Below are 20,493 nucleotides of genomic sequence, written 5' to 3' on the forward strand. Positions count from 1 at the left end.
CAGCATCCAGAGAGTTGCAAGCTCGAGCATAAACGTGCAATTGGTTGCCGATCGATCCTACTCTCGCGTGATTTTCTAATCGATTATGGGCTTTCAGTTGGCTAAAAGTATCGGGTCAGCATATACAAGATGTTTTTCTATAAAGTTGGATAGTAAGTTTGTTCAAAGTTTCTTCAAGTTTCGGGATTAATCTATCGTGCAACGTGTTTCTTTAGATCGCTTGCTTTTCTGTTGATTTCTTTTTACGAAGCATTGATTTATACCGCAATTTTGTTGCAAATTCAATGGCACAGCGAAGTTCGTTGTCACGATCGAAATTAATCGATTCTCAGTAAGCATCAGATTTTTTTTTATTATTTAATTTGTATTTTACAATTTGTCCAGCTGGACATTTGGTAAACTTTTTTAACTTTTATTTTATTTATACCGCAATTTTGTTGCAAATTCAATGGCACAGCGAAGTTCGTTGTCACGATCGAAATTAATCGATTCTCAGTAAGCATCAGATTTTTTTTTATTATTTAATTTGTATTTTACAATTTGTCCAGCTGGACATTTAGTAAATTTTTTTAACTTTTATTTTATTTATACCGCAATTTTGTTGCAAATTCAATGGCACAGGGAAGTTCGTTGTCACGATCGAAATTAATCGATTCTCAGTAAGCATCAGATTTTTCTTTTATTATTTAATTTGTACTTTACAACTTGTCCAACTGGACATTTGGTAAATTTTGTTAACTTAATTGCTAAATAATATGTGGATGGCTACGCCCAGCGGGATACCATCTTCGAGTTTGACTATTTTATTTCTTTAGCGAGGTCAGTGGTGTGTTTTCTTTTTAGTCTTCTTTCTATGAGAGTTTTGCTCGCTTCAGCAGCCAGCTGGTTTTAATGTGTTGTCGTTCTTTCCTTGTATTTTTCTGCGTACCTGTCGATTTCTTCTTTGACCGTTGGTATTTGCAAGTCTTCATATCCTCGTTTCTGACATACCACGGGGCGTTGACTATTGTTCTCAGTATCTTCGATTGTAGCAACTATAGTTTATTTATGTGGCTCATTGCTGCTGTCCCCCATAGCGGTTTTGTAGATTTTTAAGTTTATTTTCTATGCTCAGTTTAGAGTTTTGAATAGTTAGCCAGTACATCTGTCTTCTTTTTATCCGTATTTTGTTTATAATTGATTTAGTATGTTGCTTCCATGTAAGTTGTGTGTCTAAGTGGAGTCCTAGGTATCTAACGTGCTATTTGGTATTTGGTGATTTCCGTTTTCTTAGTGTAAATGTAATATGATTGCATTTACTGGGGGTTGCTTTTATTTGTTTATCTTGTAGCCATTTTTCTATTTTTGTGGCGCGCTTTTGTAGTAATGAGACTGCTGTTTCTGGATTAGTGTGCCTGACTAGTACAGCCGTGTCGTCCGCGAATGTCAATATTTTGCTGTTGGTAGTTGTTGGTATGTCGGTTGTGTATAGTGTGTATAATATTGGTCTTAAGACGCTTCTTTTAGTAAGCATCAAATGTACGCGTCCACTGGCTCCTAATAGTTGCTCCTAATCGAGACGATTCGTTAATGTTAAAAACGCATGATCGAGTGTCCACAGCGTACGTGTTGGAGAAATTATTTTTTCTTTATCTTTCGTGTACTTCTTACTGAGAACTACTGAAACCTTCAATTTCATTCGTCGGAATTTCGTTCGTAATTTATACCGTGTCATTTACGATTATTCCGAGGACAGGCTTTTTATACGAAAGATAAATAAAGATAACTTTGCGTTTTCAACATGTACAGTTTCTTGTTGAAATAGGAACTTAAATTACAAGATGAATAATAGAAAAAGTCATGAATGGGAAAGCATTTTTATACTACATCTAATCTTGCTAAATTAGGGTTCCTTGGTATCATTAACCCGTCATTTCATCGCTAGAATAAAAATTAGCAAAACGAAGATATAATGGGAAAGGAAAAAAATAGTTTTACGCTACGATTTGCCTAAAGAAGATCCCTAGGCACTGCTCCATAGCCATACAACGGTTGAACGCGTTGATTCGGCTTCAACGACGAAAAGTGAAGAGCAAACGACGAACGGGACGTCGTTGCGACTTAATGGAGATTTATAAGCCGAACGTGGCCGCGTTTCTCTTCGAGAAGGGAACAGCTCCGAGACGAAAAAGGTTGGTGATGTTTCTTAAGGAGCTGAAAGGGGAACGAGGATGAGACGCCAGATACGAGGTCCAATTTTCCGGTGGCGACGTAAAATGTACAAAAGCGCGCGAGCATTCGAATAACAAGGAGACCGTAATAAAAGCGTCGTCGTTGAAACGATGACGTTGGGATGCTCGTTCAAAGAATTGGCTTGAGACACCCTGCGACTTGTCCAAATAAACAAGTACTCATAGCGTCGAGCTGAACGTTGAAGAACGAGGCACGTTCCGCGAGATTAAATAAGCAACCGTGAAAAGGGAGGATCAGCGTTAAATTTCCTGGTGATAATCGCCACCATTGTTGAAAATCTAGGAGGAGATTGTTGAAGTAATTACTTCAACCCTACACTCTTTTTTCTTTTGTATATCTGCGACCTGGAGACCGCTCCGAAAAAAATTCAAAATAACGAAAGGTTTATATTATTGTGCCCTTGAATATAAATTTTGTTTTCGGTTACAAAATTTTCGGTCTAGAAACAGAAGAGCTATAAATAGATTTCTATTGCTGTTTCTTGTAGCCTTCAGCTACAACTGAACACCAAGGTTAACTTTTTTGCTAATGTCTTTTGCTATAAATACATGAACGTGCTGTCTATCATTCTTCTTCTATTGTATTCTAACACTGACAGAGTGAGGATCTGGATCAACATACAGCATACTTGTACTTATATCTATACTTATCACAATATATTTTTCTATTACAAATTCATCCACTCGTTCCTCTATCGGTCAACCTCAACAGAGATTCTCGCGCGACAACGATCAAGCGAATTTTTTTAAACGCTAACTATCGGTTATATTCGAACCTTTTGGGATGTATTGGGTTGCCAAAGTGGTAATCACTTAGTTGCCAACCCAATAGATAGATAGGCTGGAGGTACAAACGTAATTTTTTTATTTCAGTCCTTCTTGCTTATAGTTTATCATTTATATTGTACAAATGTTGCGATCATCTTGAATCAACCGTTGTTGACACGCAGTATTATCTGTCATCGGAATGCAGAAGTTAAGAAGTTTTCTTAAAGTTCGATAGTTCACGTTGGGATCGAAGGTACCTTTGGAAGAGAAACGTGAAAAATTGAAAAGTTCTGGCGCGTAGGAGAAAGGCGTGTCCTTTCCTCGATAAATTGAATTATACTGTTTAAAGATGTATTATAAATAAATAATGGAATAAGACTTTGAGATTCGATCCCTGGAGAAATTTGTGACAAAGTGAACGAAGCTTCTCCCGAAATTGATTAATCAATTTTCAACTATCGCCAGCTATCGGTGCACGTTGGTTTAAAAAGTTATTAAACGTTGCAATTTGCGAAGTTAATGAACGATAAGAATTGAAATGAAAGAAAATTACATTTGTATTTGAGGACTATATTTACATCCTAGAAAGATCTATTCCCTCATAACTAGTAGCTAGTCTAAAAAAAAAAATATATAAAAGTCATTTGCTCTTATTGCAATAAAAATTGTTCCTCCCTTAAGCTTCTCGCACCCTTCGTCGCTCGCGTGTTACGAAGCAACGTGGTATTTGCGAATATAAGACGCATGAATTTAGAAAACTATGAAATAGTACGTGACTGCAGAAAGTATTTAGACATCGATGCATTTATCATTGCATTTACATACTAGTTAATTAAATCCGACTATCATAAATCTCGTATTATTTAGTAGTGTTTTCGTATGATTCCAAAAATTTGATACTGCGAGAATGAAATTTACAATTTAGTAAAAAATCACTTTATTGGAAAATAAGGGCAAATACTTTCTGTGGCCACCGTATGCAGAAATATTGATAGCTAATAATAATTGCATGGACTCGCAATAAAAAACAACTCGTATAAAAGTTACATTGATACAAAAGTTACATAAATACAATAAATTCGAACACGATATTTTCATAAAACGCGACATTTTGAAGGAACCACTTGCGGTAAAATTTCTAACAGCGATCGAATGATCGCATACGATATTTTTCACTAAACGAAACATAATAACTTACAAAAGTGACAAGTAAAATGGTAACAAAGTGGAACAACAGTTTCTCTTATTCTTCATCTGCAAATGCAAGACCAGTTTGAAGTATCGATCTGTGACTATGGACGACGAGTCGTAGCTATCGAAAGGCTTACGACGCTTGTTCTCTCCTTTTTTCCCCCGTCGTTCATCCCCCGTTGCATTCGAGTCGTCAAGTGGTTATCTGTCTGCAGCCTCTGTGTCTCGTCTCTACCTTTATTCCTTCTCTTTCAACGATATCTTTACAAACCTAGAAACCATAATTCCCCTGTTATTATTTTAAAACACAGGACCCACGATCCGTCGTTTATCTCGAAACGTTGCTGCAAACGTCAACGACAACAACGCGAATATTATTACTATTGTTCCACTGACACGCGCCATTATCGTTAAAATAAGCAGCCAGTAATAGCTAATTATACAACAGTACACTCTAATAAACTTTCGAACGAAGACTTCATTTACATTTTCCATTCGCTGCTCGCCGAATGAAATACGATGCAACGAAACGTTTATTCGTTTTGTGGATAGGAGAATGCGATGAGACGAGACAGGCTTTTGAGAAATTTTCGAAATGTCACGTTTCCTCTACACGATCTTTCGGATATTCAGTTTACGGAGAAAAATCCGGTTTATGATTATTAAGTAGAAAATTATATGTTTTTTGAATTGACTTCCACGCCATTCCGTAAAATGTTTTCTTAAATCGCGCTTTAAGCAATTTATCTCAAACAATAATTTCAGTATCGTTCGAGATATTTAACGTTTTGCTTTGTTGTATGTACAAGCATTTTTTACTTTTCTTTTCGTTCGAAGTATTTGTTTAAAAAAGAAGATAGTTAGGTAAATAATTAAACGTTTTAATCCATTCGAAGTTTCCTTATTACATTCTGTTATTTTAATTTGATCAGGACGTGTAACTACATTAACGTATTATAATTTGTATCAGATAACAAGTTTAAATTTATAATTGGAATGTTATTTTTTAGCCTTTTCTACGAATATACATTTTACTTTAATGCGGTTGATTGAATATTTAAATTCAAATTAAATTGGATTATTTAAATATTTTCGTATGAATGATAGAATATTCAATATGTTCTTTCCGTGTGGGAAAGATAAATTTGAAGAAGGAAAATAAAAATTGCCAAAAACACAGAAACGTTCGAAGAATGTTACACATATTAGACGCTGCATTTCGACATCAGAGCAACGTTCTCAAACTTCCACTTACCCTCGTTAACAAAGTCGTTGAAAAAGTTCCATTCTCAAATCTAATCTAATTTGCAAGTTTCTAAATCTACCCTTATCTACCACTTAAATATAAAATATCGCAAATCGTGAAACTTCTCCCTCTTTACACAACGAACAACTTTTACAAATTACAAATTAAATACTATCCGATAAACGATTAAAGTATCAATATAAAACAACGAAACAGCGCTTCCGTTCCAAATTTTCATTTACCTCGTTAATATATATATTAAAAATTTCCGTTCTCAAATCTACTCTAAATTTCCACTCTGATATTGTACCCTGAATTTCGAAGCTCCCAGATCTGCCCTAACCGTACATTGTATCTTTAATTCCAATTCGCAAACCGTTTAAATCTGCCCGCTGCCGCCTCAACATAAAATATCGCAGATCATTAAATTTCTCCCTTCTTGCAGAATGAGCAACTTCTACGAATCCAGTAACGTGCAATAGGCGATTAGAGTATCAATACACGCGAGGCAGCGCTTTCATTCGAAATTTTCATTTACCCTGGTTGCTCGCTCGAACCCACGCGTTCTCTTTGATTGCGCGCCGGCTACTTCCATAAAACGTTTCCGCGAGTCGTGTAATCCAAATACCTTACTTGCGTTTCAATTTTAAAAACTGCCAACCCCCAACGCCGGTTATTTCGTTCGTTTAACTTGCGAGAATCGCGAGCTCTTTCTCTCGGCGATGCGCGATGGTGGGAAAAATTCCGGCGAAAATTCATCGTGCCACACGTGATTGCGCAATCTCGCTTCCGCTGTGTACAGTTTTAATAACGAAAGGCAACGCAGGGTAACACAATACAGTGCAGCAGCGAGAAGAAAGAGAAAGAAACAGTGAGAAGGGTTAGAGAGAGAATTATTAGAGAGAGAGAGAGAAAGACTGGCAGGCTGGCGAGCGTAATACGCGTGATACGAGGGAGGAAAGGGGCCACGAAACATGATTCATTTCCTGCGAATCAAATTCGTGCGGTATCACAGACGTTAATAGAGACGTGCACAACGTGTACACACGTTCTTTGCTATATGCGAATGGTATTTAATGACTCACGCGTTAATCGTTAAACTACTTTCGTGTCGACTAGACGACCAATTAGTCGAACGATCACTTTTTGTCACAGCGGCGCATGGTAATTACGTCATGTTCGTGCACAGGATGTGTCCTTCTCGAAGAAACATTCATTGCAAGCGATCTCTTTCAAATGCCCCGTATTCGATCGAAGTATCGGTTTGTAATATATATTTATCCAGTTCCCTTCGTTTATATAACAAACGCGAAAAGAGCAGGAATCTTTGTACGTACTGGGTTGGCAACTAAGTGATTGCGGATTTTGTCAATACCACCTAATGACAAAATCCGCAATTACTTAGTTGCCAACCCAATATATTTTATATCGTATATCGATGTTCGATGTTTATAATATCGGATATTACGAATAATTTCTGTTAATTTGCTAAGACACTATACGTATAGCAGATATAGGATAAAAATTTAATAATTTTCTGTGTTTGAGTTACAAGGGTGGGTTCGCGGGTTAACGAAGGTGGCTAAATGAAAATTTGGAATAAAAGCGTTCGGTTCGGTGCCCGTATTGATAATTTAATGGCATATTATTAAATTCAGGGCAGCCGGTAATTTCGTAAGAAAAGACAGAGATTCCCATTAGCTTAGCTACGTAGCTTATTTTGAAATTTCGAACAAAAGACGCGGATATATTTTACTTCGTATGTCTTAGCTTCGTGTTATGAAATTCACAGAAATTCTTAATTGGCAACACAGAAACTCGGTGACTCGCTTTATTTTGTAATTATAAGTTAGAACTGAAAGCAGAGAAGAAGTTAAAGGAGAGATACGAAAGAATAGTGGCGTCGATCTAACGGCGCCTCGATATCTTGTTTTGAAATGAATTGGGATAGAACAAGTCGGGATCTGTCTAATCAGCGGAGTGCTACTTATGCAAATTTAATTTGTATGACAAATCACAAATGGGTAACTGTGTCAAGGTTGTCTGGCCAGTTTTGCCAGCATCATTTCAAGTTCACACCTCTGTGGTCGGCTCGTGTGACAGTGACGAGTGTCCCGTGACACTGCACCTTCCCTTTGACGTGGAACGTTGCTCGATTATCAACGATCGGATGAATCTTCACAATGTCTGGCCGCCTTCCTTCTTTCACCCATTGCACACCCTACACTTCCGCCATTTTTCTATGAAATCCACCATTTACACTGTATTTTTCTTTAAGTCCTTTCCGTACTTTCTCTCAATCCTTTTTGTATCGGGCTTACTCGTCCAGTGTGTTGCGCTCGTTCAAACAAATTGACTCGGCTGTATGTGGGTGATTTGGTCGCCGTAGCGCTCGATTAAGGCTTCGAGGGGATGAATGGTTGGCTTGAAGAATCGCTGATAGCGTACAATTTACTAAATTCGACGGGGTTTAAATTTGAAAGTTGGCGATTTTGAAGAATTCCGACGATGGGTGGTAAGTCTTGCGAATTTTATTTTAAATAATTCCTCGAATTCTAGTCGAGTATTTGATGAATTGTTTGGAAGTTTGACGTTGCACTTGGAATATCGTATTTGAGATTATAATTATAGAATTTTACAGTTTTTACGCTCATTCGAATTTCCAGGGTTTTGATCGAAAGCACGCTAGTTTTAGCAAAATTCAAGTTACTTTCCACGCGTGTTACAGGTTTTAATTGGGAGACTGGAAATCTTGTGAATTTTAATCGAGAGCTGGATGAATTTCATATATTCTAGTTCGGAATACAGCGAATATGCAAAGTTAATAAATCTCGATCAACGGTCCATAAAATTCATAAATTCTACCTGAAGGATCGCAAATCACGCGGCATCTAATTAAATTTCGCTAAATTCAATTTAAAAATGAAACGTTGTCGCACGTTCCGTTCTCCAGACGTATCAACCGTCGCGAATTTTATTAAAATATTCACGAATATTTTCAATTGCATAGGGAATCACCATAAATTCTGAAAAAGTCACTGGCAAAATGAAACACAAGAGCGAACTGTCCGCCTTCCTTGGCTTAGTTCAAAGCTTAGAATGGAGGCAAGTGGAAAGCGTGCTCGAATCATGGGGCTCTCCAGAGTTTCGTGGAACGGACTATTTTCCGCGTGTTACGTAACCACCAAGGATTCACCGGTTTCTTTCAGTTTTCCCAAAGAAATCCGCAAAATTTCTTTACTTCGACCTACCGACGTCCTCTCTCAGCGACAACGACGAATAGACAATTTTCTTTCCTCTAATATTTCACCATTCTGGAGAGGTCTGTTACGCGTTATCGATTCCGGCGAACGACCATCGACTCTCTGCCTCTTTTATGGTCGGTGTGTCCGACAAACAGGAAGGAGTTTACTTTTTAACTCCACCACGCCAGACAGCTCAAGGGGTTGGATGAAAATGATCCTAAACGTACACACGGCAGCGATTACGAATAAGAAACTTTATTAACGTTGTTATTTGGATTGGTAAATTTTTTATTTCTATTATTTTCTGGATGATATGGAATTTTAAAATCGCCTGCGCTTTCAAGCAACACAAATTTCTAAAATTTTAAAAATATATTTATCGGAAGCTAATAAATTCTGAGAATTTTTTATATAATACAAGTTTTACTTGGAGCAAACTGACTGTTAATTACAGAGTTGTCAAGTATTGTATATTGTTTAGTATATATATATTAGGTTGTCCGGAAAATGTCTTTCTTTCGCAAACGTGTTTTTTACAACAATGCACCTTCATACAAACGTGAAATCAAGTCTGTGAAATGTCGCGGTGTTTATCTCAACAGAACAAAATGGATCGTACGTAATTCGACAAAATATTATAAAAGAAAAAACGTTGTGCATCTATTACTTCCTCATAAAACGAAAAAAACTTTTCGGACAACCTAATGTACAGAATATGCGAAATATAAACAATACATATATTGTTAGCGATATTTCAATGGATGAAAAGCCGGCGGAGCGAAGTTACAATTCGACCAGAAATCTATATTTCTACAGAATTTCATGTTCCAAAATATAACATTCTGCACTGATATTCCACAGTTGCATGTTCTATGGAATAGCTGCATGTTGTACATTGACTCCGTTGACCGAAAGAATTTTTTTCAACATGCCAACATTCTAAGTTCCCTGTCGTTATCTCTGTTCGCACTTCTGTCAATTCTTACTACCCGACACCTCTGCCTATATCCCGTCAACCTGCTCGTTTCAATCGCCACCTGATTTTACGACTTTTCTCTGTATCAACCCGTGTTATACAACAGCGTAGTCAAAGTGACCCAGTGGCAGCGTTTGAGGGTTAACCAGCGTCGAGAACGATGGCTGCTCCGCAAGAAGGAACTGCATTGTCGAAGGCGGCACGCCGCCGGAAGTTACGTAACGAGTTGTTTCAGGGACTTTAGCCTAGCCCAGTTCCGCGGAAGTACTTCCACCCCCGCGTAGCATCGATCTGGCTGACGCTTTGATGATCGTGTCGCGCACCCTCCCTCTCACATCTCCCTCCATTCCTCCCTCTCTCTCTCTCTCTCTCTCTCTCTTTCTCTCCCTCCCTTTGTCCTTCTATTTCGCTCTTTGAGCTGACTTTTGTGTTATTTATCGGCAAGCCGTATTTTCGATGATTCGCGTTATTGGACGACTGGTCGTGTATTTGAAAACACGATTAAAGGTGCATGATTGATTGCAAGACGATGGCGAATGGTTTCGAGGTCGGATAAATGATGATTAGGTTTGTGACGGTTGGGCAAGATGAGAAGGAACAGCTGGTAATAGAAGTTGGAAGAAACCGAGACTTCTAATTGTGCATCTTATAAATTAGGTTTGGAAAGAGTAGTTTCGTACTTGGTGTGCTTTGTACGATCGATCGAGGGGGAACTGGATGCAGTAGTTGGCTAGGTTTGTGATAGTCGATGGTTCGGATGACAGGAAGCGTGTACTTGCAATTGTGGATCTTGTAAATCAGGTTTGGGAAGAGAAGTTTTATCGTTGGTGTGCTTTGTGTGATCGATCGAGGGGAAATCTAGGATGGAGCAGTTGGCCAGGTTTGTGATTGTTGGTTCACGCGGTCAAAAGCGTATTCGTGATCGTGGATCTGACAAATTAAGCTTGCAAGGAAAGTTTCGTTCTTGGTGAGATTTGTGTGATCGATTGAGAGGAAGAGAGTTTTGGGATGGTGCTCAGGTGTCCCAAGTTTGTGACAGTTGATTTAGTTGGCAGGAAACGTGCTTCCAGTTGTGGGCCTTGTGAATTAGGTTTGGAAAGGAGATTTAGCTTTTCTTGGCGCGCTTCCTGTGATCGATTGGGAGAAAGTGGAGAATGATGTTTGAGTCGCATAGTTGATAGTTTAGTACGATAGTGTATGATAGTTGGAAAGAGAAAAAAGTATAGCATGATATGTAATTTCTAATTGGAAAACAAAGTAATTTTGAGCACAATGATATGAGGCTGGGTAATTAAATTTTTGGAATTCAATTGTTGCTTTTGAACATTGTTTTGACGATTAATATTGAGTGGTTGTGTTGCACGTATAATAAATATATTGGTACCATACATGCAGCTTCGAATTATTTTTCGTTCTGAATTTTAATTAAGCGATAATTCAAGTCTGACCTGAAATATACTCGTTCTACTGCAGCTGAGCTGTGCGTTTTAGGTAACCAAGAATAATAACTGCGATTGGTCAAATTCTTTCACACTTCCACCAATAAATTTCCGTGCCTGTACAAATAATGGCTTGCAGGTACTTAACCCAAATAATACAATCATCTACTTGTATATATAGAAACAGAGAAGCAAATATAATCATACTTAATAATACCTTCTTCATCCAGCTAATTAATCTCAAAACTATGATCAATTAATTTTATTTATTTCAAACATTGCAGATAACAACTCGCATCTACTTACTTCAAATTTTGCAATCTCTATGTACAGAAACAGATGCTGCGAAAATTAAACTTAACGATTGAAACGTACATTTTTTAATCTACATATTACAATCTTACTTTGCTCATACTGATATAAAGACAGAGCATTAATTACGATCGACTAATTTTACATATTTGAAATATATTTCAAATAATAAATCATGCTTAATTGATCGAAGTACTGCAACCATCCATCTATATTTGTAGAAACAAAATACCAATTGAAAATTGAATTTAATAATTGAAACTTAATTTAATCGAAATATTACAATCGGCTGCCTATGGAAACGAAGAGCAGCAATTACGGCGATGCTTAATAATTCCTTTTCCATCCCTCTAATTAATCTTCGAGCACAACGATCGCCTAATCTTGCCATTAATATCTGAGAGACCATTCTTCTTAAAACTCCTGTTCTCAGTATCGATATTCCTTCTTTTCTTCTTTTCTCTCGTGTCGCCAGTGTCAGAAGTAATTATCAAGTAATTCCGGCAATGACCTGACTCACCAGGATGGCTCGGTGCCTGGAAACGACTAGACTCGAGTCGTCGTTTTAACGAACCGTAATGAAAAGCCCCCGGAAAGGATGGTCGGCTGGCGTTGATAGCCGACCGATGATTAAATCGCTGACAACGAGAAAACCCGGTGCGGCTCGCGATTCAATTTCCTTTTCTTCGTTCTAGCGAAACGTAAAGGCCTCCGCCACTGTGCACACGACGAAGAACCATGGAAAAATGCAGGAGACCGAGATATGTTACGGTTTCCGATCGAAATCAATCTTATCTCGACTTTTCTTTTTGTCCGAGCAACGATCGATAGTTAGAAGAAAATATTAGGATATTTTCTTATTCGATATCTTTTTGTCTACATTGTACAGGAACTCGTGTGTTAATTGGTAAAGAGCTTAGAACGAAAGAACCATACGATCTTGTTAACATTGACGATGTAGGATTGGATAGAATTATAAAACGAGGATCCTGTGAGCTTAACAAATTTTTCCATCAGATGGTAAGTGAGAAATTTCAGGAGAGCTGGTAGAAAAATAATCCCACTGATTAAAGCGATCTTTTTTCGTTGATTTTAATCGTTTTCTGATGTTACGGTTTAATTTTAACTCTTCGCACTTTTACCATATATACCTTTACCGTGAAAATTTGTTAAAACACGGACTTTTCTCCCAAAGGAAAAGCTACGAATAGTTGTAAATTTATTTCTACATAATCTTCTCTACTTTTATATTTCTCAACAGTGACACGATATTAAAACAACTCTCCATATTATGCTTAATGTTGTTGTACCAGTAGAATACGAAGAACCAAAATAAAATGCACACGAGTGATTTGGAGATAGAAGAATTTCAAATCGTACAGTATTAACATTGTAAAATTGCAATAACGTCATTCGTCTGCGCCGAGCCTTAAAACTTAACAATAGCGAATTGTTCTATAGTTTCAAGATATTGTCGTATTTATACGTCGTAAAGACCACATGTGGCAAACGCAGCTGTATCCAGAATTGCAATAGAATTACAAATTCGAATATTACAATCAAACGCTTATAGACATAACCTCTATTATTATTCCTCTTTTACCTTATCCAGCACTTGCTACACTAGTTTCTGCCAAGATTGTCTTCCAAGTCTCTCAAGCGAGAAGTTATCGCTGTTTCCCAAGTAATCCATTAGAGGACCGTCCATAAGGCGTTCAGGTGAAAGACACGGCTTTGGTTTTGCTTCTAACACGTTCCCTTCAGACCTGATTCTCATTACCTACGATGCTGATGTATCGTCAATAATTTTCTACCGTTTCCACCTCATGGCCCACATGAAAAAAGAAACTAATTATTAGAGTGTGAATTTTTCTGCGAATTGACATTTTTATGGGCGCAAGCAAAGGAACAGGTTTTAAATAGAAACTTGTTTTGTCTAACAGAGATTGTAACGAATATGCTACGTTAGAAGCTTTGTATTCTTTTTTTTTTTTTTTTTTTTGTACGTTATGCATATTGTGTGCATTTTCGTATTCTTAAATTTCGCATAAATGCATGTAAATCTGCAGTGTACTAGTTACTAAAATTTCGCGTCACGCCAAAAAATATATGTTCAAGATAGGAGGCATTCACCTCATTTGTCAAATTAAACTTATTCCGCGGAACAATAGACAGAGATTGATGAAAAATTGAAAAAACTGGAGTTAACCACGTTAGCCTAAGATCGACTCATTTAAAAAACTAAGAGGAAAAGGAATCAGTGCTTCTGACTAAATACTCAGGTATTGCTACACACAGGTTGAAAATCACGCCTGTGTGCTAATGATCTTTATATAATATTCTCTCTATATGTTGTAAAACTTTACGTACGAGGAGCTTGGAGAAAGACGTGATAAATTAGATTCTTTGTTTTACAGAATTTTTCTTGTTCCTTTTTCCTTTTACAGAAGAATACATTTTAAATCTCAGATTACTCGCAGGAATCCAGTGTTTCTGAAACTCAAAGGGTTCAATAAATGACCTTCCTCCTTTTACAAGAAAGCAAACGATATAAAACACCAACGAACGATTCAGTGTCTGTTCTCCAAGCCCAACTTTTTTCCTGATTTTCAATCGTGTTAAGATCATCGGAGAAGAGTGTATTCGATTCTACCTTCTGCTGACCAGGCTAATGAAAACAGGAGCAATGGAAGGCAATACAGCGAGGATGTTCGCAAATTGCTTTGGAAAATTTCCACTTGTATCAAATCATCCTAACAAAGAATTCACTCTTGTTCAAAGCTTCTCAGGAATTATTCTTTTTTCTTTTGGCACGAAGCACGATCAATTTACGATATACTTTCTATCAAATTTTGTTTGTCACGTTTTTACAAATTTTCAAATACCTTCGATTTTATTTCTCTAACTTTCTTTCGACATTTCACACGATTTTCAATTCTATATATGTATCTTTTTCTCCCAAATTCTCGAGGATTCCCAATTTTATTTGTCCCGCTTATCCTCCAAATTTTTCAATTTTTCGATTTTACTTTTCTAGCTTCCTCATTTTCCTTCCTTATTTGTCTGGCATTTTTATTCAAATTCTAATGAATTATCAATCTTATCTGCCTGGCTTCCTCATTCAAATTTCTAAAATGTTCAAGGTTATTTGTCCCTAACTTTCTCGCCGAAATATTTCAGGATCGCTTTTTCTTTCAATTTTTCGAGGATTTTCCGATTCTAAATTTCATGGTGGAAATGGTGGTTGAAAACTGATGATTAGAAGCTCATGGCCGTAATGCAAGGCATGGAATAATGCAGGCCGCTCGATCATCCCGAAGAACGAACAGGAAACGGGATCCCTTGGATCGCGACGTGGTCTCCGGTTAAACTCGGAAGAAGAGACAGGGCTCGTTCCTCATAACGTGCAAGACGGAAGATTTGCATGGCGTAGCGAGGCAGGGAACCGGTACAGCGTAGAGAAACGTAGAAAATGAGAGAGACAGAGAGTGCGAGTCGGATAACGGTGGAGGGAGAAGAAGGATCGTGTGCGAGTAGAGTCGGTCGGTCGGCCAAAGCGCCGTGTGGCGCGTAGCCCAGTAGCACGGATCGCGTTTCAGTGGTTCTCATTCTTGCTCAGTCTTTCCTTTTGTCGTCTAAAAATTTTACGAACCTTCTTTACTAGTCTCTTGATACTAATCGGATTTTCTTTATCGAATCCTTTCCTTCGCCGTTTATTCTACGATTTATAAATAAGCAATGTTCGTTGAAAGAGGAAAGAATAGAATGGAGGTTAGAAATGTATGTAGGTGTCCTACTTCCGGAAATTTAGGAACCTTCTCTACTGTTTCGTGGATCGCTCGTGGAGCAGATTTTCTGTGATGAACACCGATCTCGTTCTTTTTCTTTTTCTTTTTCTTTATGTATATTTGTTCTTCTATTTATAAGTTAAATGATATAAAACAAAGTTTCTTGTAAAATGTAAATTGTAAGTAGATCCACTTTTGGAAAATTTAAGATCCTTCTGTTCTGCCGTTTGGATTAAATTGGATTTTCTTTGACAAACGACTTTCCTTCTTCGCCGTATAAAAAGCAACGATGTCTTTTTTTTATAAAAAGTAAGATAGATACTGCAAATAGCTGTCCCACTTGCGGAAACTGAAGAGCCTGTTGTATTGTCTGCTGGATCGAATCGAATTTCCTTTAACAAACATCAATCCCTATGATACAATCTTCTTTCTTATTTTTTAATGTACAAAGTACCAACGATACTTTTATTAATAATACATATATAATAAATAATTCCACCGTCTCAAACACTAAACAGTAAATTCTTATCTCATCCGATATCGTCCCATTTCCCTTACATTTCTCTTACGAACAACAATGCACTGCATAAAAAAGTAAAATCCTAAACATCAATCCTCTTCGACAATCCTCCTACCAATATTCGCCCCGATATTATCGTTCACAAACAGCAACACCATGCCAAATGTAAAATTCTAGAACGTACTCTAACAATCCTCCTTCTTCGATTCCACCTCAAAACACTAAATTCTTAATTCACCTAGGATTGTCCCAGTTCACGAAGTAGCGTCCCCAGAGCCATTAAACCATCGTCTATCATAGATCGCGACACGGTAATCCCGTTCGCAGCGCCACGGAAGCACGATCGACTCGGCGAGGCCAGTATTTCTTGGTCTTGCCCAATTAACCCTCTGTCACGGCACACTTCTCGCCGAAAAATTTCCCCAGGGAGCGACGTGCAGACGGAAGAGAATATCGCAGACATGGTGAACGGTAGTTGAGAGTCACTGAGGCGACGTCGGAGCGTGCGCCGTGGTGTTTGGAGGTAGAAACGGGCATCTCTAGGCTAGGGGTTCGAACGGTACCACGGGGAGTGGTGGTTGGTCGCGGAGGAGGGGTTGCGGGGCTCCGCGAAGCGACGGCCACGCTCCTTCCTCACCCTTGCGAGTTTTCCAGCAATTTGGCCGTAGGAAAATTTGTACAACCATGGTTGACAGGATTTTCGACCGCTTTAAATATACTGAAATTTTTGCGGCGAAAAATAAGCAATATATGAACCTTAAGCTCATGGTCGATAGCATAATCTATAATGCATAGGCGGAGTCGTAAGGATATAGGGATTGCATCAGAGTCGAATCGATGTGTTATTTACTCCGTAAAAACGCTTACTGTGTGCCATGTAACAATCGGGATAAATAGAATGCGGAAGCGTGGATTTAATTATTTACGAGATTTCCTGCTAATTGCTCCTAAATGCAAGCCTTGGCACAGGCCTTTGACTGCTACAGAACTCTATAATTAAATAATCTAAGAATTCTAATGTTCGACTCTAATCATCATTAGCGCAAATCTACGTACTAAAACTGTTATTTTGTAGATATAGGAATTTGTGGAAACAAGCGTGATACCTTGGTGGCAATCGCCTAGACGCCCTTGTACGATGTCTTAACTGGTAACAAAGGGACAGAATAGTAACGAAATCCCGCAACTAAGAGAATCTATGTACTCGATACATAATTCCAATAGTCTTTATCAAATTTACTATTATAACTGATACTTGAAGATACAGGAATGATTGGAAAGAAGTATAGCGAGGTATAGTGGCTAGGCTGTAGGTTCCCTATACGAGGTCTTGGCGACGCTTTGGGTGGTGGCGCTGGAGCTGCGCGGCACAGGAATGGGGGTGAATCGAGAGCGACGCAGTGGTGGGGATGACTACGGTGTCTGTGCGGAGCGGGTTGGTCGGGTGAGGGACGGTCGGCCGTTAGTGGGGGAACCGTGAGCTTTGGTGGGAGAGGACGGGTCGATGATGCCGGCGGTCCTCGACGACTCGAAACGCCAGTCAGTCTCTGGTCCACTCGAAGCCGCGCTGTTAACCTTCTATCTCATCGAACACCGCTCGCCGCAGCCATGGGTGACAAGGTTTGTGATTGCTTAGACGCACAAGTCCATCTCTTCGAGTTTTCTGAACCAACGAAAATCTTCGCTTTGTAGCCAGAGCGTGTCACAAGCTTTATCCTGCTTTGTCGAGTTCTCTATCTCTATCTCTGTCCCTCTTTGACAGTTAGCCAGATACGCCAATAGTGTACGCGTGTATGCGTGTGTGTGTGCGTGTGGCTTTCTCTGTGTGCGCGTTACGTATACGTGTGATATATGTGCGTTCGTAGAATGCGTGCGTGAGAGAGAAAGGTAGTTAGCTAGAGAAAGATCGAAACGGTAAGAACGAGCGAGATTTAGAGCGAGATATAGCATGAAGGAAAGAGCGAGAGGCATAGAGTATGAGTGGCTAGCGTGAATGGGTTTTAGAGGTCGGAAGAACGCTCGTTAGAGAATCGGTCTCTCTGTCGCGGACGACAGGACGTGATGGAAATAATAACGGTGCGTGTCACACGTCTGTTTGTCTGTTTTTAGGAATTCTTCTCGATATCTCTTGTGGACATCCGCTCTGTCGCATTCTTTCGCATTCTTAATTCCACTCCTCTTCGTGATAATCTCTTTTTCACTGTGTAGTGACTTCACAGGCTGTCAAACGAACAGGTTTTGGGAAATCAGACAGAAACAGAAGAAAGGGCCAGGAAGAAGGAACAGAAAGAGGGCGCGATGTAGAGAGAGAGAGAGAGAGAGAGACGGTGTAAAAGAGAGAGAGAGAAAGAGAGGCGAGTCTGTGGTGTAACCACTGCTAAAGAGGAGCTTCGATCGAGGGGGTAGGAGGAGGAGAGTGGGAGAGAGCGAGAGAGAAAGGCGTACGGAGACAAGGAAGGGTTGTGCTCTCAGCGCTCTCTCTCTCTCTATCTCTCTCTCTCTATCTCCCTCTGTCTGTCTCTCTGTCTTACTTTCTTTACACGTCGAACTCTCGCGGAATCAGCGCGAAGCAGTTCTTCCCAGTGATCCGTTCCGTCAGTGTCGTCGTTTCCAGGAAAGCGAGGAAGTATCCTCGAGTCGGAAAGGCTGTCCCTCCCTCTGTCTATTTCTTTCTCCTTCTTCTTCTTCTTCTTCGTCTTCGACCAGTCCACTGCAGAAGGAGCGAGATGGTAAAGTGGTATTTTCTGGAAAAACCACCCTTTGCCCTTGTTTAACCGTTTCCAACGTCCTTCTTATATATCGCTGTAGATCTTTACTTTTTTTTTTCTACTATTCTATTTCCATTTCTTTTTTAATCTATTCTCAATTTAATCTAGTCGCAAGTAGCGTCGCATTTTATTTCATAAAATCTTTCGTTGTCGAAGTTATACGACATTTTTCGTCTGTGGCTCTCGGAATGAGAAAGACGATTGAAGGAATGTGAATTGCTAGAAGAAAGCTATAAGACAGTGGATGTTGCTGGCAGTGCTTCGATCGCGGATTGTACGCGTGGTTCCCTGACCCAATTGTGCGGCTCGAGTACTTTTTAGGCGTCGTCGAGAGTGCGGGGCGACCGAGAAAGAAAGCTAGAAAGCCCGTCCGTGCTTCCATCGGAGGTGGGGTTGGTTCTAGTTCTCGAAGGGTGTCGGTGAGGGTGTTGCGTCACGGTGCGCACGCGCCACCGACCAGCTGCGGACTTTCCAACACGGTCTTCGTGTTTTTCTCGCGAAAATCCTCAATGAAAATCCTGGAAATTTCAACAGCGTCTTACTCTCGACAGCAAATCCAATTCTATCGATACAATTATGGTATTCTAATTCTATCAAATTCCCCATGATCGTGCCAGTTGAACATGAAACGTCCTTCCATGTAACGTGTGGTCGACACAGTTTCCCATTATCGTTCTCGCCCCAGTCTCTGTTTCTCGTGACACGAAACATAGGATCGTCCAACGGAAAGTCTATGAAACTTCGTAATTCTCTATTTTATCCACTTCTACTTATTAACTATTCTATTATGGCAGATTATGGTTTTATATTTGTAACAGAAGATAGAGAGACGACGAGGGATTCATCTTGCATTTTCTCCTCGAAACTACCTTAATTCGATCGATCGTTGCACGTTCCAGCAGAAAATAACGTCCGCATGGAGATTGGTATTTTTAGCGAGCTATTAAAGCTCACCTTTCGCTAACCTGCGCAAGCTCTCCGCAAGCAAGGATAAATCGGAACCCTTGATAACGATGAATTATAACTCGCCTTCCAGACTACCTTGCATCTAATCTTCTTAATCATCTTAACGATCCTTTCTAAACGTTCTAACAAATCTATCTGTCCAACTTGCCTCCAAACGGCTATCTTTCGTCTTTTTCCGTGTCGTGAACTGTCGTTCGAAAATCGTCGTGCAGCAGCAGATAACGCCGATTGAAACGTAGAAATAACAGATACCTAACCTGGCCGCAGATTCGCGACACGCCCTCGATTGCAAGCTACCCTTCCTTTTCTTCTCTCCAACCCACCCTCTCACGTTGTCGTAACGATCTCCGCGTGAACGCGAACGTTCTTCGATTTTCCAACGATCGAACGTGTTTAGGGAACGTATTCTGGCTGGGAAATTGGGTTGCCTAGATCTGTCTGTCGGATGAGGAGGCCAACTTGTTCGGTGAATCTATCGATCGTTTGCTGGAATTTGAACTAGTTGCAGCCTCCATTGTCTCGTCGATTAACTGCACTTTGTTACGTAGCTAAGCGAAGTCTGCCGGTGTGCGTATTGAGATTTTCTGGCTCCTTTGACACATTTGAAATTCGGTTGCCTGGATCTGTCCGTTGCAAGAAGCTCTCCGGCGTGTATCGATCGATAGCCCGATGGAATTCGAATGAGTTGCAGCCTCCATTGTCTCGTTGATGCTTCGGAATTTCGCGTGGAATATCTCCTGTTAAGTAAAGTTCCTGGCGTATTTATTGGGTTTATTGCTCCTTTAGCTTTTTGGTATATTTGCATAGGCAAGTTTGGTATATTTAAATGAGGATTTTTGGTTCGTTTCCCATTCACCTGAGGAAATGTCTTTGACAACACGTCTAAAGTAAACTTGCCGAGGAATTTTGTCATATAGTTAAATGTTGTTATATAAATTGAGATTATTTAAGTTTTCGCATTTTTGTCATTTATATGGGAAGATGTCGTTTGCAAGGTATACGAAGCAAATGTGATGAGAAGTTTTCTTGTTTGAGGAATATAA

The 20,493-nt window shown here is 39.3% G+C and overlaps 1 protein-coding gene across 8 annotated transcripts in view; it reads left to right on the forward strand.

The window, feature by feature from the left end:
- Atpalpha (sodium/potassium-transporting ATPase subunit alpha) overlaps positions 1 to 20,493 on the forward strand; it is a 166,228-nt gene that overhangs the window by 78,562 nt on the left and 67,173 nt on the right. The window contains exon 1 of one of the 8 annotated variants that reach the window (XM_072012735.1): positions 17,180 to 17,336. The exons of 4 other annotated variants lie outside the window; for them this stretch is intronic. In XM_072012735.1, coding sequence (XP_071868836.1) covers positions 17,325 to 17,336 — 12 coding nt within the window. In that variant the 5' untranslated portion in view covers positions 17,180 to 17,324. Of the gene's footprint in view, positions 1 to 17,179; positions 17,337 to 18,289; positions 18,446 to 20,493 lie in introns of those variants that run through there. 3 more of the 8 variants (XM_072012732.1, XM_072012736.1, XM_072012733.1) reach the window with 3 other exon arrangements.

This window comes from Bombus fervidus, chromosome 11, assembly GCF_041682495.2.
Source record: "Bombus fervidus isolate BK054 chromosome 11, iyBomFerv1, whole genome shotgun sequence".
NCBI lineage: Eukaryota > Metazoa > Arthropoda > Insecta > Hymenoptera > Apidae > Bombus > Bombus fervidus.